Source organism: Salmo salar, chromosome ssa26 (assembly GCF_905237065.1).
Source record: "Salmo salar chromosome ssa26, Ssal_v3.1, whole genome shotgun sequence".
Lineage (NCBI taxonomy): Eukaryota > Metazoa > Chordata > Actinopteri > Salmoniformes > Salmonidae > Salmo > Salmo salar.
Window position 1 is genome coordinate 37,128,766 of NC_059467.1, and position 16,708 is coordinate 37,145,473.

Sequence of the window (16,708 nt, forward strand, 5' to 3'; positions counted from 1 at the left end):
GTTTTCGAGATGATAGTTTCCAGATTCAACCATATTAATGACCCAAGGCTCGTATTTCTGTGTGTTTATTATATTATAATTAAGTCTATGATTTGATAGAGCAGCCTGACTGAGCGGTGGTAGGCAGCAGCAGGCTCGTAAGCATTCATTCAAACAGCACTTCACTGTGCTTCAAGCATTGCTCTGTTTATGACTTCAACCTGGGTGGGTATAATTTGTGGAACGTTCCAACAGGAATCTATTCCAAAAACTTCCTAAATAACAAGGTTTCCAAAAAACTACGCATACAAAGTTGTATAGCGGCAGAATAAGATACCGGGTAGGGAGTGGTCTATTTCATTGCGTTTTTCACTCATCACGTTTATTCCGAAAAATGTCTGTCCTCGCATGTCTGTTTGCCTATGGACAAACATTAAGAATACGCTACGTGGTGAGTTGATGCCTATTCGGCAGCTAGTTAGCTAGGTTTGTATGCGTTGCTACTTTGTATGCGTTGTTGGTTGGCAACCTTTTACTTTATGTTTTTTTGGAACAGATTCCTGTTGGAACGTTCCACCCCTTCAAGCTTATCAACTCCCAAGATTAGGCTGGTGTAACCGATGTGAAATGGCTAGCTAGTTAGCCGGGTGCACGCTAATAGCGTTTCAAACGTCACTCGCTCTGAGACTTGGAGTAGTTTTTTCCCTTCTTCTGCATGGGTAACGCTGCTTCGAGGGTGGCTGTTGTCGATGTGTTCCTGGTTTGAGCCCAGGTAGGAGCGAGGAGATGGACGGAAGCTATACTGTTACACTGCCAATACTAAAGTGCCTATAAGAACATCCAATAGTCAAAGGTATATGAAATACAAATCGTATAGAGAGAAATAGTCCTATAATTCCTATAATAATATAATAACTACAACCTAAAACTTCTTACCTGGGAATATTGAAGACTCATGTTAACCTGTTAGGGCTAGGGGGCAGTATTGACACGGCTGGATAAAAAAACATACCCGATTTAATCTGGTTACCACTCCTACCCAGTAACTAGAATATGCATATACTTATTACATATGGATAGAAAACACCCTAAATTTTCTAAAACTGTTTGAATGGTGTCTGTGAGTATAACAGAACTCATTTGGCAGGCAAAACACTGAGACATTTTCTGACAGGAAGTGGATACCTGATGTGTTGTATTGCCTTTAAACCTATCCCATTGAAAAACACAGGGGTTGAGGAATATTTTGGCACTTCCCATTGCTTCCACTAGATGTCACCAGCCTTTACAAAGTGTTTTGAGTCTTCTGGAGGGAGATCTGACCGAACAAGAGCCATGGAACGATGATGTCCCATTAGACACCTGGCGCGCGAGTTCATGTTGGGTACCCTCGTTCCAATACGTTATAAAAGAGTATGCATTCGTCCACCTTGAATATTATTCATGTTCTGGTTAAAAAAGGCCCTAATGATTTATGCTATACAACGTTTGACATGTTTGAACGAACGTAAATATATTTTTTCCCCTCGTTCATGACGAGAAGTCCGGCTGGCTTAGATCATGTGCTAACAAGACGGAGATTTTTGGACATAAATGATGAGCTTTTTTGAACAAAACTACATTCGTTATGGACCTGTGATACCTGGAAGTGACATCTGATGAAGAGAATCAAAGGTAATGGATTATTTACATAGTATTTTTGATTTTAGATCTCCCCAACATGACGTCTAGTCTATCGCAACGCGTATTTTTCTGGGCGCAGTGCTCAGATTATTGCAAAGTGTGATTTCCCAGTAAGGTTATTTTTAAATCTGGCAAGTTGATTGCGTTCAAGAGATGTAAATCTATAATTCTTTAAATGACAATATAATATTTGACCAATGTTTTCTCATTTTAATTATTTAATTTGTGACGCTGACTTGACTGCCGGTTATTGGAGGGAAACGATTTCCTCAACATCAATGCCATAGTAAAACGCTGTTTTTGGATATAAAAATGAACTTGATAGAACTAAAAATGCATGCATTGACTAACATAATGTCCTAGGAGTGTCATCTGATGGAGATTGTAAAAGGTTAGTGCATCATTTTAGCTGGTTTTATGGTTTTGGTGACCCTGTCTTTGAATTGACAAAACATTACACACAACTCTTGTAAATGTACTGTCCTAACATACTCTAAATTTATGCTTTCGCCGTAAAACCTTTTTGAAATCGTAAAACGTGGTTAGATTAAGGAGATGTTTATCTTTCAAAGGGTGTAAAATAGTTGTATGTTTGAAAAATTTGAATTTTGACATTTATTTGGATTCAAATTTGCCGCTCTTGAAATGCACCTGCTGTTGATGGAGTGCACCACGGGTGGCACGCTAGCGTCCCACCTAGCCCATAGAGGTTAAAAGGAACCACTAGCTTTCATATGTTCCCATGTTCTGAGCAAGGCACTTAAACATTAGCTTTCTTACATGGCACATATTGCACTTTTACTTTCTTCTCCAACACTTTGTTTTGCATTATTTAAACCAAATTGAACATGTTTCATTATTTATTTGAGGCTAAACTGATTTTATTGATGTATTATATTAAGTTAAAATAAGTGTTCATTAAATATTGTTGTAATTGTCATTATAAAAAATATATATAATAATAATCGGCCGATTAATCGGTATCGGGCTTTTGGTCCTCCAATAATCGGTATCGGCGTTGAAAAATCATAATCGGTCGACCTCTACCTTTAACGCCTTACTGTTTTAGACTAGGGGGTCAACACACTGAACGGACAAACACGTCAGAATGACAAACTGTTCCAGAGGTGTTACGTCTGTTTTTGCACGTTGCCTTTGTAATGTAAAGCAATTTGCATTGTTTGCCTTTCACATGAACAGCACTATAGAAATAAAACATATTGTTATTATTAAAAAAGGTACAATCAAGTAGGTATTGTTCAGAGCATAGAGGAAGCGTGGGATGTGCAAACCGCTGAGGCCGCCTCTGTAGTTGAAAGGTTGCCATGCCACTAGTGATGACTCTTCCAGAGTGGCGTTTTTCAATCTCACCTCACGCCTGTGTGTCTAACAGACTACTGAACTGACCTGTGATGTCTTGATACAGCGATCTGTGTTCTTAGTGTGTGTGTGTGTGTGTGTGTGTGTGTGTGTGTGTGTGTGTGTGTGTGTGTGTGTGTGTGTGTGTGTCAAAGCAATGTACACCAGTACATTTCACATAATCTGATGACTGATTAGCTAGAGCATATATGACTGAGATTGTGAATGATTCTTAGGCTTGACTGAATTCAGCCTCCGGTCGAGTTCGCACCTGATGACGGACCAAGATAGAGTTAAACAGAGGACCATTTACTGTTATAACTGAGGTATAAAGGAACACAGTCACTGAGTAGTGTCATGAGTTGAGTGCTGAGTAATTACAGCCTTCACCTTAATGCTATAGTCTGTGATAATAATCTTCTCTCCTACTCATTCTTCTGATAATAAGTGACTGATGAGAATTTGTCTGTCTCTGTATTCCTAAGTATCACTCTGTCTGCTTGCCTGTCTGCCTCTGTATTCCTAAGTATCACTCTGTCTGCTTGCCTGTCTGCCTCTGTATTCCTAAGTATCACTCTGTCTGCTTGCCTGTCTCCTAAGTATCACTCTGTCTGCATGCCTGTCTCCTAAGTATCACTCTGTCTGCATGCCTGTCTGTCTCTGTATTCCTAAGTATCACTCTGTCTGCTTGTCTGGCTGTCTGTCTCTGTATTCCTAAGTATCACTCTGTCTGCTTGTCTGGCTGTCTGTCTCTGTATTCCTAAGTATCACTCTGTCTGCTTGCCTGTCTGTCTCTGTCTGTCACATGCAGTCCCTCAGTAGTGTGGCTTGCCCCATTCAATGGCTCTTTCTCAACTGTCTTTCCTCGATTCCCCGCGTCCCCTCTCCTTGCCTCCTTCTCAAAACGCATTGGAGGAGAGAAGGTCTCAGGGGAGGGACCTCAGATCTTCTCCTCCAGTTATAGGGAGGTTAGTAACCAAGGAAACCAGGAAATAGAAAGCACCTACACAGACTAACATGTCACAGCGTAGTATGCATGGTTATGTCTGATAAGAGAGGTAATGTGAAACGCATGGTTATGTCTGATTGGAAAGGTAATGCAGTATGCATGCCTGATAGTTAAGGTAATGCAGTATGCACTGTTATGCCTGATACGAGAGGTAATGCAGCATGCACGGTTATGCCTGATAAGAGAGGTAATGCAGTATGCACGGTTATGCCTGATAGTAGAGGTAATACAATATGCACGGTTATGCGTGATAGTAGAGGTAATGCAGTATGCATGGTTATGTGTGATAGTAGAGGCAATGTAGTATGCATGGTTATGCATGATAGTAGAGGTAATGCAGTACAAATGGTTATGCCTGATACACGAGGTAACGCAGTATGCACGGCTATGCCCGATACGAGAGGTAACGCAGTATGCACGGCTATGCCTGATACGAGAGGTAACGCAGTATGCACGGCTATGCCTGATACGAGAGGTAACGCAGTATGCACGGCTATGCCTGATACGAGAGGTAACGCAGTATGCACAGCTATGCCCGATACGACAGGTAACGCAGTATGCACAGCTATGCCTGATACGAGAGGTAACGCAGTATGCACGGCTATGCCTGATACGAGAGGTAACGGAGTATGCATGGTTATGCCTGATACGAGAGGTAATGCAGTATGCATGGTTATGTCAGATAGAGGTAATGCAGTATGCATGGTTATGTGTGATAGTAGAGGTAATGCAGTATGCATGGTTATGTGTGATAGTAGAGGTAATGCAGTATGCATGGTTATGTGTGATAGTAGAGGTAATGCAGTATGCATGGTTATGTCTGATAATAGAGGTAATGCAGTATGCATGGTTATGCGTGATAGTAGAGGTAATGCAGTATGCATGGTTATGCGTGATAGTAGAGGTAATACAGTATACATACAGCATGCTTCCACCGAGCACAAGCCTATCTCAGTGAAAATTGAGGATCATTACTCTGTGTCAGTATATGTTGTTGACCGTCTTAGTCAGGCTCCTACTGGAAATGACTCCAGTTTTTCTATCCACAGACATTCATGTAAGGAGTAAATAAAAGATGCCCTGGACGGGTCCCTGTTGTGTTCCGTGTCATGTCGAGTTGCCATATTGCCTGGATGGCTTTCGCTTTTATTTCTTCATGTTTGTGTAGGCTAGATGTATAATGGATACAGTGCATTCGGAAAGTATTCAGACTCCTTGACTTTTACACATTTTGTTACATTACTGCCTTACTCTAAAATTGATGTAAATCTACACACAATCTACACACAATACCACATAATGACAAAATGTATAAAAATAGAAAACAGAAATACCTTATATACATAAGCATTCAGACCCTTTGCTAGGAGACATAAAATTGAGCTCAGGCACATGTTTCCCATTGATCATCTTTGAGATGTTTCTACAACTTGATTGGTATATTCAATTGATTGGACATGACTTGGAAAGGAACACACCTGTCTATATAAGTTCCCACATTTGACAGTGCATGTCAGAGAAAAAAACCAAGCCATGAGGTCAAAGTAATTGTCCGTAGAGCTTCGAGACAGGATTGTGTGGAGGCACCGATCTAGGGAAGGGTACAAAATAATTCTGCAGCATTGAAGGTCCCCAAGAACACAGTGGCCTCCATCTTTCTTAAATGGAAGACGTTTAGAACCACCAAGACTCTTCCTAGAGCTGGACGCCCGGCTAAACTGAGCAATCTGGGGAGAAGGGCCTTGGTCAGGGAGGTGACCAAGAGCCCTCTGTGGAGATGGCAGAACCTTCCAGAAGGACAACCGTCTCTGCAGCACTCCACCAATCAGGCCTTTACGGTAGAATGGCCAGATGGTAGCCACTCCTCAGTAAAAGGCACCTGATAGCCCGTGTCATGACGTTGGCCTGTGGGTAAGGTTTATGACCCCCCCCCCCCCCATAAATACCTTTCTCCCTTCCCCTCTCTGACCCTACTGAAGGACTTGAATAGCCTGTGTTAACCTCTATGGGCTAGGTGGGACGCTTGCGTCCCACCTACGTAACAGCCACTGGCAGCCTGTGGCGCGATTTTCAAAACCTTAAAAATCCTATTACTTCACTTTCTCAAACATATGACTATTTTACAGCTATTTAAAGACAAGACTCTCGTTAATCTAACCACACTGTCCGATTTCAAAAAGGCTTTACAACGAAAGCAAAACATTAGATTATGTCAGCAGAGTACCAAGCCAGAAATAATCAGACACCCATTTTTCAAGCCAGCATATAATGTCACCAAAACCCAGAAGACAGCTAAATGCAGCACTCACCTTTGATGATCTTCATCAGATGACAACCCTAGGACATTATGTTATACAATACATGCATGTTTTGTTCAATCAAGTTCATATTTATATCAAAAAACAGCTTTTTACATTAGCATGTGACGTTCAGAACTAGCATACCCCCCGCAAACTTCCGGGGAATTCGCTAACATTTTACTAAATTACTCACGATAAACGTTCACAAAAAGCATAACAATTATTTTAAGAATTATAGATACAGACCTCCTCTATGCACTCGATATGTCCGATTTTAAAATAGCTTTTTGGTGAAAGCACATTTTGCAATATTCTAAGTACATAGCCCAGGCATCACGGGCTCGCTATTTAGACACCCGGCAAGTTTAGCACTCACCATAATCATATTTACTATTATAAAAGTTTGATTACCTTTTGTTGTCTTCGTCAGAATGCACACCCAGGACTGCTACTTCAATAACAAATGTTGGTTTGGTCCAAAATAATCCATCGTTATATCCGAATAGCGGCGTTTTGTTCGTGCGTTCCAGACACTATCCGAAATAGTAAAGAAGTGTCGCGCGCATGGCGCAATTCGTGACAATAAAATTCTAAATATTCCATTACCGTACTTCGAAGCATGTCAACCGCTGTTTAAAATCAATTTTTACGCCATTTTTCTCGTAGAAAAGCGATAATATTCCGACAGGGAATCTCCTTTTCGGCAAACAGAGGAAAAAATCCCAAAGGCGGGGGCGGTCGGGTCACGCGCATAAACCCAGTGTCCTTTGATCGGCCACTTGAGAAGGGCGATAATGTGTTTCAGCCTGGGGCTGGAATGACGACATTCTGTTTTTTCCCGGGCTCTGAGCGCCTATGGACGACGTGGGAAGTGTCACGTTAGAGCAGAGATCCTTAGTAAATGATAGAGATGGAAAAGAAGTTCAAGAAATGGTCAGACAGGCCACTTCCTGTAAAGGAATCTCTCAGGTTTTGACCTGCCATTTGAGTTCTGTTATACTCACAGACACCATTCAAACAGTTTTAGAAAATGTAGGGTGTTTTCTATCCATATGTAATAAGTATATGCATATTCTAGTTACTGGGTAGGAGTGGTAACCAGATTAAATCGGGTATGTTTTTTATCCAGCCGTGTCAATACTGCCCCCTAGCCCTAACAGGTTAAATATAGAGAGTCTGGGAACATCAAACAAATGGGGAAAGGAACCATATTTTGGTAATAAAACCAGTTGGAAATATGCTTTGGAACGTAATGAGTATGTATGTAAGGTTCGGTTGTCATCTGAGACATTATGATTGATGACAGGACGACATAAACTGTACCTGAGAAAGTATACGCCCTCTAGTTATCAGAGTAACATGGAATTGTTATGCAATTGAAATGTTTGATATTGAAATTGTTTGTTAGGAGATTAAATGTAATTTTAGCTTCCAAATGAGAGATTTGGGTTTTCATAAGGAAAGTGCCCTGCTTGATCAGTGGCCCACCCCTGTGAAGAGGAGGGGTTCTAAACGATGAAACACATCCTTCCCCCCTCTCCACTATGTAAGCCTTTGACGAAAAGATAACCAGTGGTTCCAGTACGTGAGGTCTGCAGCCTCTACGTTAGAAGGACACACATGTCAAGGACAGAACTAAGCCAACCTCGGCGTGAGCTATGGTATGAACTGGTATGAACTTTGAGCTTATTCACTACAGAAGTGATACTTCCTAGCCGTTGAGTTAGCAGCGGCCGCTGTCGACGGGGGCTAGGAAAGGACGGACGACGGATCCAGTCTAACAGACGGACGAAGATACCACCACGTATCCAATTTACCACCAGAGACATTCTTCCGAGTTTACAGGAAGATCTGTTGGCCAACCCGGCCAGCATCTACGACCAATCTACCGAAGCGCAGCTCAGAGTAAATATTTATTGCATTTTCCTTTTCCAAATGGGCGGTAATTTAGAATGCATAAGATAATGTATTTACGTTAGCATAGCTGCTGTTTCTTTGTTCCTAAATCTTCTCGCTCTGTCATTCAAGCCCAACCCCCTTTCCTTTGTGTAACCAGCCATGATACAGGTTCCGTCCACCAGGACGGTTTGTGTATGACATCATTTGTATTCGGTGTATTTGTAATTCTGTGTGATTAGTTAGGTATTTAGTAAATAAATAATTAAACCCAATTTTGTATTGCTGATTCAACTTGTTAGCCAGGGTTCGTGAAGATAGCCAAGAATTTACAACTTTCATTATGAGACTGAAAATAAGACAAGGGTTAATATTGACTGCTATCGATGTAAAATATTACAAAGTATTTTAACCTGTTAGGGCTAGGGGGCAGTATTGACACGGCTGGATAAAAAACGTACCCGATTTAATCTGGTTACTACTCCTGCCCAGTAACTAGAATATGCATATAATTATTGGCTTTGGATAGAAAACACTCCAAAGTTTCTAAAACTGTTTGAATGGTGTCTGTGAGTATAACAGAACTCAAATGGCAGGTCAAAACCTGAGAGATTCCTTTACAGGAAGTGGCCTGTCTGACCATTTATTGTCTTTCTTTGACATCTCATTCAATTACAAAGGATCTCTGCGGTAACGTGACACTTCCCACGGCTCCAATAGGCTCTCAGAGCCCGGGAAAAACCTGAATGTTGTCACTCCAGCCCCATGCTGAAACACATTATCGCCTTTGTCAAGTGGCCGATCAAGGGACTGTGGGCTTATGCGCGTGCACTGGCCGCCCCCGTCTTTGTGTTTTTTTTCCTCTGTTTGCCGAAAAGGAGATTCCCGGTCGGAATATTATCGCTTTTTTACGAGATAAATTGCATAAAAATTGATTTTAAACAGCGGTTGACATGCTTCGAGGTACGGTATTGGAATATTTAGAATTTTTTTGTCACGAATTGCGCCATGCGCACGACCCTGATTTACCATTTCGGATAGTGTCTGGGACGCACGAACAAAACGCCGCTATTCGGATATAACGATGGATTATTTTGGACCAAACCAACATTTGTTATTGAAGTAGCAGTCCTGGGAGTGCATTCTGACGAAGACAACAAAAGGTAATCAAACTTTTATAATAGTAAATCTGATTTTGGTGAAGGCTAAACTTGCCGGGTGTCTAAATAACTAGCCCGTGATGGCTGGGCTATGTACTTAGAATATTGCAAAATGTGCTTTCACCAAAAAGCTATTTTAAAATCGGACATATCGAGTGCATAGAGGAGTTCTGTATCTATAATTCTTAAAATAATTGTTATGCTTTTTGTGAACGTTTATCGTGAGTAATTTAGTAAATTGTTAGTAAATTCCCCGGAAGTTTGCGGGGGGTATGCTAGTTCTGAACGTCACATGCTAATGTAAAAAGCTGTTTTTTGATATAAATATGAACTTGATTGAACAAAACATGCATGTATTGTATAACATAATGTCCTAGGGTTGTCATCTGATGAAGATCATCAAAGGTTAGTGCTGCATTTAGCTGTCTTCTGGGTTTTTGTGACATTATATGCTAGCTTGAAAAATGGGTGTCTGATTATTTCTGGTTGGGTACTCTGCTGACATAATCTAATGTTTTGCTTTCATTGTAAAGCCTTTTTGAAATCGGACAGTGTGGTTAGATTAACGAGTCTTGTCTTTAAATAGCTGTAAAATAGTCATATGTTTGAGAAATTGAAGTAATAGGATTTTTAAGGTATTTGAAAATCGCGCCACAGGATTCAACTGGCTGTTACGTAGGTGGGACGAATTCGTCCCGCCTGCCCTAGAGAGGTTAAGAGTTTATTCGGAAGATAACGGCTCTATAAACGTTCTTCCGTGGTGCCCCGACTTTCTAGTTAATTACATTTACATGATTAGCTTAATCAGGTAATATTAATTACAGAGAAATCATTTTATAAGTTAGCATGTCATATCACTTAATCCGGCATAGCCAAAGACACGACACCCGCTTGGAGTTTGCCGAAAGGCACCTAAAGACTCTCAAATCATGAGAAACAAGATTCTCTGGTCTGATGAAACCAAGATCGAACTCTTTGCCCTTAGGTGTCACGTCTAGAGGAAACCTGGCACCATCCCTACGGTGAAGCATGGTGGTGGCAGCATCATGCTGTAGGGATGTTTTTCAGCGGCAGGGACTGGGATATTAGTCAGCATCAAGGGAAAGATGAACGGAACAAAGTACTGAGAGATCCTTTATGAAAACCTGCTCCAGAGCGCTCAGGACCTCAGACTGGGGCTAAGTTTCACCTTCCAACAGGACAATGACCCTAAGAGCACAGCCAAGACAACGCAGGAGTGGCTTAGGGACAAGTCTCTGAATCTCCTTGAGTGGCCCAGCCAGAGCCCGGACTTGAACCCAATCTAACATCTCTGGAGAGACCTGAAAATAGCTGTGCAGCGACGCTCCCCATCCAACCTGTTTTTGCTTTGTCATTATGGGGTATTGTGTGTAGATTGATGAGGGGGAAAAACACGGTTTAATCAATTTTAGAATAAGGCTGTAATGTAACAAAATGTGGAAAAGGTAAAGGGGTCTGAATACTTTCCGAATGCACTGTATGTTGTTGTATAGGCAGAATGCCAGGGCATGGGGTAAATATGTCCTGATTTCACCCCGGGGGTTAACGTACCGTGGAATACCCCCGTAATCTTCTGTTACCTCTGTCTTCAACCTAAGAATGTTTTTTTAATCATACATGCAGCTATATGAGATTACTGTTTGCTTTTTTCGGTGGCACTATATCAAACTATCATACATTGTATATCTCCGGCGTGTTACTCTGTCCTGCTAATAAAGCTTCTTTGAAATTCAACATTGGAATATTGGCCTGTGTGCTTGCTCTGTGTTTTTGTTATCCATGCCTGAAGTTCGCTAATTGGAATAATGAAGCAATTCTATTGATATTTGGTCCTGGGATAAACATGGAATACTCTTGATATACTGGTGTAATACTCCTGGAACACCTGTGGAATAGCCTTGTGGGTAAAATGCAGATATAAAATAGTACTCACCCTCCGGATCTCCTCTTGCCCCCGCGGCCCGGCATGGCTCCGCCCATCCTCACTTGGCCCGCCCCCACCACCGCCCCCGGCATAGTAACGGGCCCCGGCAACTCACTGCCCATCTCTGGAACAGGGGACAGAGAAAAGGTACCACATGAGAACATGGCATTAGTCATTGTGTGACATTGTGACTGTATTACAGCTGCATTAATATTACTCTGAAAGCGTGGACATGGCCATGTGGAACCTCCAGAAGAACATGCAATGGTGGCTTTTCTGTTGTTTTCAATGTAGCCTAAATCCAGCCTGTTTTAGGACACAGAAAGACTGAATATGGCGCTCCGTATCGTGCTGGGTGGTGAGCTGAAGCACATTGCATGCCAAATCACAATTTCTCTCTCTGTGCCTTCTCCCAGGCCTACCAACTCACCCTCTTTCTCTCTCTCTCTCTCTCTCTCTGGTCTACTCTCTCTCTGGTCTACTCATTCACTCCTTCAGCCAGATGTTATGGATATGCTAAACAAACCCCCTTCTCTGCCCCAGTGCTCCCAGCAGTTTTGTTAATATTTGATACAAGCTAGCGTTTCCCCTCTCCTCTCCCTCCCCTTCCTATCCTTCCCTCTCTGTCTCCTCCACTAGCTTCTACTTTTCTCTGTCTTGGAAAAACCCCAGATCCAATGCAGACCCCAGCAAAGAACCAACCAACCAATTCATTCATTCATGAAGTAGCCTAGAGGTATATAAACAACACTTCAACTCATACATGCATAATAACTAGTGCTCAGGAAGTGGTAGCCAGACATAGCATGGCATACTGTGGTTCTAGGTGAGAACACAGTGTCTGGCTACACAGGGCTGGAGAGGACAGCCAGGAGCACTGTGTCAGGCTACAGGAGGCTAGGGCTGGAGAGGACAGCCAGGAGCACTGTGTCTGGCTACAGGAGGCTAGGGCTGTAGAGGACTGCCAGGACACACAGCATCTGGCTACAGGAGGCTAGGGCTGGAGAGGACTGCCAGGACACACAGCGTCTGGCAACAGGAGGCTGGGCTGGAGAGGACTGCCAGGACACAGAGCGTCTGGCTATAGGAGGCTGGGCTGGAGAGGACTGCCAGGACACACAGCATCTGGCTACAGGAGGCTAGGGCTGGAGAGGACTGCCAGGACACAGCATCTGGCTACAGGAGGCTGGGCTGGAGAGGACTGCCAGGAACACCGTGTCTGGCTACAGGAGGCTAGGGCTGGAGAGTGTTAACTCGAAATGACACAATGACAAGGTTCCAGTTTAACAAAGTTTACTATACCGTATGAACACACTACAAGGTAGCCATTACACTCTCGGCTAGGTCCATCAACGAACAGACTTTCTGCGCAGGCACACTCTTGACTGAGTGATAGCCCCGTAATAACAGAAATATAGGGATACTTAAAACATGAACTTAACAGAGAGGACAGTCAGGACACAGTGTCTGGCTACAGGAGGCTGGGCTGGAGAGGACAGCCAGGACACACAGCGTCTGGCTACAGGAGGCTAGGGCTGGAGAGGACAGCCAGGACACACAGTGTCTGGCTACAGGAGGCTAGGGCTGGAGAGGACAGCCAGGACACACAGTGTCTGGCTACAGGAGGCTGGGCTGGAGAGGACAGCCAGGACACACAGTGTCTGACTACAGAAGGCTGGGCTGGAGAGGACAGCCAGGACACACAGTGTCTGGCTACAGGAGGCTGGGCTGGAGAGGACAGCCAGGACACACAGTGTCTGGCTACAGGAGGCTGGGCTGGAGAGGACAGCCAGGACACACAGTGTCTGGCTACAGGAGGCTAGGGCTGGAGAGGACAGCCAGGACACACAGTGTCTGGCTACAGGAGGCTGGGCTGGAGAGGACAGCCAGGACACACAGTGTCTGGCTACAGGAGGCTGGGCTGGAGAGGACAGCCAGGACACACAGTGTCTGGCTACAGGAGGCTAGGGCTGGAGAGGACAGCCAGGACACACAGTGTCTGGCTACAGGAGGCTGGGCTGGAGAGGACAGCCAGGACACACAGTGTCTGACTACAGGAGGCTAGGGCTGGAGAGGACAGCCAGGACACACAGTGTCTGGCTACAGGAGGCTGGGCTGGAGAGGACAGCCAGGACACACAGTGTCTGACTACAGGAGGCTGGGCTGGAGAGGACAGCCAGGACACACAGTGTCTGACTACAGGAGGCTAGGGCTGGAGAGGACAGCCAGGACACACAGTGTCTGACTACAGGAGGCTGGGCTGGAGAGGACAGCCAGGACACACAGTGTCTGACTACAGGAGGCTAAGGCTGGAGAGGACAGCCAGGACACACAGTGTCTGGCTACAGGAGGCTGGGCTGGAGAGGACAGCCAGGACACACAGTGTCTGACTACAGGAGGCTAGGGCTGGAGAGGACAGCCAGGACACACAGTGTCTGGCTACAGGAGGCTAGGGCTGGAGAGGACAGCCAGGACACACAGTGTCTGACTACAGGAGGCTGGGCTGGAGAGGACAGCCAGGACACACAGTGTCTGACTACTTGAGGCTAGGGCTGGAGAGGACAGCCAGGACACACAGTGTCTGGCTACAGGAGGCTGGGCTGGAGAGGACAGCCAGGACACACAGTGTCTGGCTACAGGAGGCTGGGCTGGAGAGGACAGCCAGGACACACAGTGTCTGGCTACAGGAGGCTGGGCTGGAGAGGACAGCCAGGACACACAGTGTCTGGCTACAGGAGGCTAGTACTGGAGAGGACAGCCAGGGTTTCCCCTATCATTACTTAGGAGCAGCGCCACCATGTCTAGTAGCAGCATTCCCTGTGTAGCCTAATCTTTCAGCACGCTTCTTCAATCCACCCAAAGACGACATAATATCACTGGCTCTCACAACAAAACACAACAAACATGGATTATAGCCTATTGCATAATCTGACAAATAGGTTTGTTACTGTGATAAGAGGAGATTAATGCATTATGTAATCTGGCTTTAATGAAAAATAATGCTCTTTGGTAAATGCATTTATTTTTGAATGCAATGCTTTTAGATTCGTGAGAAGTAGTTAACGAGTGTACTCTTCAAGAGAAATTAAATATTATTGGGAAGCAACCCAGGTAATAATCAGTTGGTTGTTCATTCTGTTCCATGCTTCTCTTCACATGGCAACTCTATATGCAGCCACTCTATGTTCCATGCTTCTCTTCACATGGCAACTCTATATGCAGCCACTATGTTCCACGCTTCTCTTCACATGGCAACTCTATATGCAGCCACTCTATGTTCCACGCTCTTCTTCACATGGCAACTCTATATGCAGCCACTCTATGTTCCATGCTTCTCTTCACATGGCAACTCTATATGCAGCCACTCTATGTTCCACGCTTCTCTTCACATGGCAACTCTATATGCAGCCACTCTATGTTCCATGCTTCTCTTCACATGGCAACTCTATATGCAGCCACGGTGCTGTTAACACCCCAGGTATTTCTTCATTACACTTCAATTTGCATATCCAATGAGAGAGAGAGGCCTGCTGTTGTGGTTATTATTGGAAATGACAGTAAAATCGAAGATGAATTTCTTATTAAATGTTTTTGGCAGTAGAACAGTTAGTTTCAATAATCAGTTAACGTTACTGTATAAAAGACATCAGGCCTAGGCTAACCAGAGCAAATAGAACTGGAGTGAATGCACATCAGGAAACGTAAGATTTAGGCCTATTTTTAGAGTACTATTTTTCAACACACAAGGCTCAGGCTACATTCCATAGCCTACACATATTTGATGGCAAGCAGCAATTCAGCAATGCGTATATACACCATTGTTTGCCTTCCTCTAAATGTTTTCTCCTATATCACTACCAAACTTGTATCATTGCCCAGAATTGATTATATTAATAAGAGCGCCAGCGATATAACTGCACCTCAGCTAAGGATGCATTGTAGCCTAGTACTTCCGTAATACAGTACAAATCTGAAAACAAAGTGTATGCTGTGTGTACATTTATTTGCTCAGTAACAATGTAACAACGTAATGACTACATAACAGCAACAATGTAATTAACACCTTTGACTGTCATTACATGACAAATAGAGCTTCAAGGTTCAAACACAGGCAGATAAAGTTAGTTTTACTGGTCATGCATATAACACTAGCTAGGCCACTAGGTTACTATTTAGGCCGTTCACTAAAAACGTTAACTTCTTCCTCAAATAACATTGAGTAAAGAAAGCCAGGCTACAAAAGTGCTGTTAGCGCCCAGCAAGCTGCAGATTTCATCTAGTTAATGACTATCGAATTAACCGGCGATGGAGATGGACCAACAAATCGCTGTGACTGACACCAGTGACAAACATCGAAATGACTCGACTCAAATCGCCCGAGTTTACGTCGATAGGCCAAGGGCTCGGATATGCAAAATAACCTTTGTATCGTGAGGGGGACTGGCTGTTCAGTGAAATCAGAGCACGTAGCAGCAGCTAACTAGCTGCCTGTTGGGTTGAGCCAAAACGCAACCAGTATCTCATTTTGCGTGCAGATAATACATGCAATACATTAAAAAGCTTCTGCCCCTATCATAGGCTGTGTGTGTAAACAATGGACGTATGTTCACGCTATAATGAAGAAAATGAGTTTCTAGGTGTACAGAAAGTGTTTTGAGGCTGCGATAGCACCGTGGGGGAAGGGGATGCTGTGGAGAGCTGGAGCACTGTGAGCCTGACGTCCGCGTCTTCAGCTTTCCATTTCGGTAAATGTCAAAAATACATTTTAAAGATATAATCACCATTAAACCCCCACTGTTTTTGCTTTTTCCTTAAGATAAAATCGCGACTTACCCGATGGATTTACCGCGGCGGGAGTTGCCATGTTGCCTCGATAGAAAAACAAAATGCAGCTATGAAAATGACGCACAATACGGCTCGAGAGCCCCGGGAGAGACAATCCACTCAGTGGTTTGACACGCGAGCTCTCGGTTCAGCCACCTATAGCCTCACATGCATTCGGTCGAAATACAAATAAGTCACGAATATCAACAATAAAGGCCCTGTTATTTCGGGTTCGCTTGGCCCGATGAAGTCAACGGTATTTTATAAATTCGTTCTTTCAGACTGAAAAATGCAAGATGTCTGAAAGGTGTCTAAACACCGCGAGACTTCACTTGAATTAATTCTGTGTAGACTATTTTTGCTTTGAGTCAAATTAAGCTTTGAAAGATGAAAAGTCAGCTAATGTCAGTGAGATACAGTAGCCTAACATCCTTTGCCAGTATTCACTTGTTGAATCGTGGTCCTATCTTTCATATAGAATAGAACAGCCAAATCAAGTAGGCTAAAATGTAATCCCAAATAGGCCAAATGTTTGCTTTGTAAGCATTTGTGG

At 43.7% G+C, this 16,708-nt stretch overlaps 1 protein-coding gene across 8 annotated transcripts in view; it reads right to left on the bottom strand.

Annotated features, from left to right (window-relative positions):
- The window catches only part of LOC106587844 (aryl hydrocarbon receptor nuclear translocator 2), a 112,169-nt gene extending 95,689 nt beyond the window's left edge, over positions 1–16,480 (bottom strand). For 4 of the 8 annotated variants that reach the window (XM_045708578.1, XM_045708575.1, XM_045708574.1 and 1 more), the window contains exons 1-2: positions 16,165–16,479; positions 11,341–11,455 (exon numbers count right to left, since the gene is read on the bottom strand). In XM_045708578.1, the coding sequence (XP_045564534.1) occupies positions 11,341–11,455; positions 16,165–16,195 (146 nt within the window). In that variant the 5' untranslated portion in view covers positions 16,196–16,479. Of the gene's footprint in view, positions 1–11,340; positions 11,456–16,164 lie in introns of all 8 variants that reach the window. The other 4 variants (XM_045708576.1, XM_045708572.1, XM_045708571.1 and 1 more) reach the window with 2 other exon arrangements.
- Between the last annotated feature and the right edge of the window lie 228 nt (positions 16,481–16,708).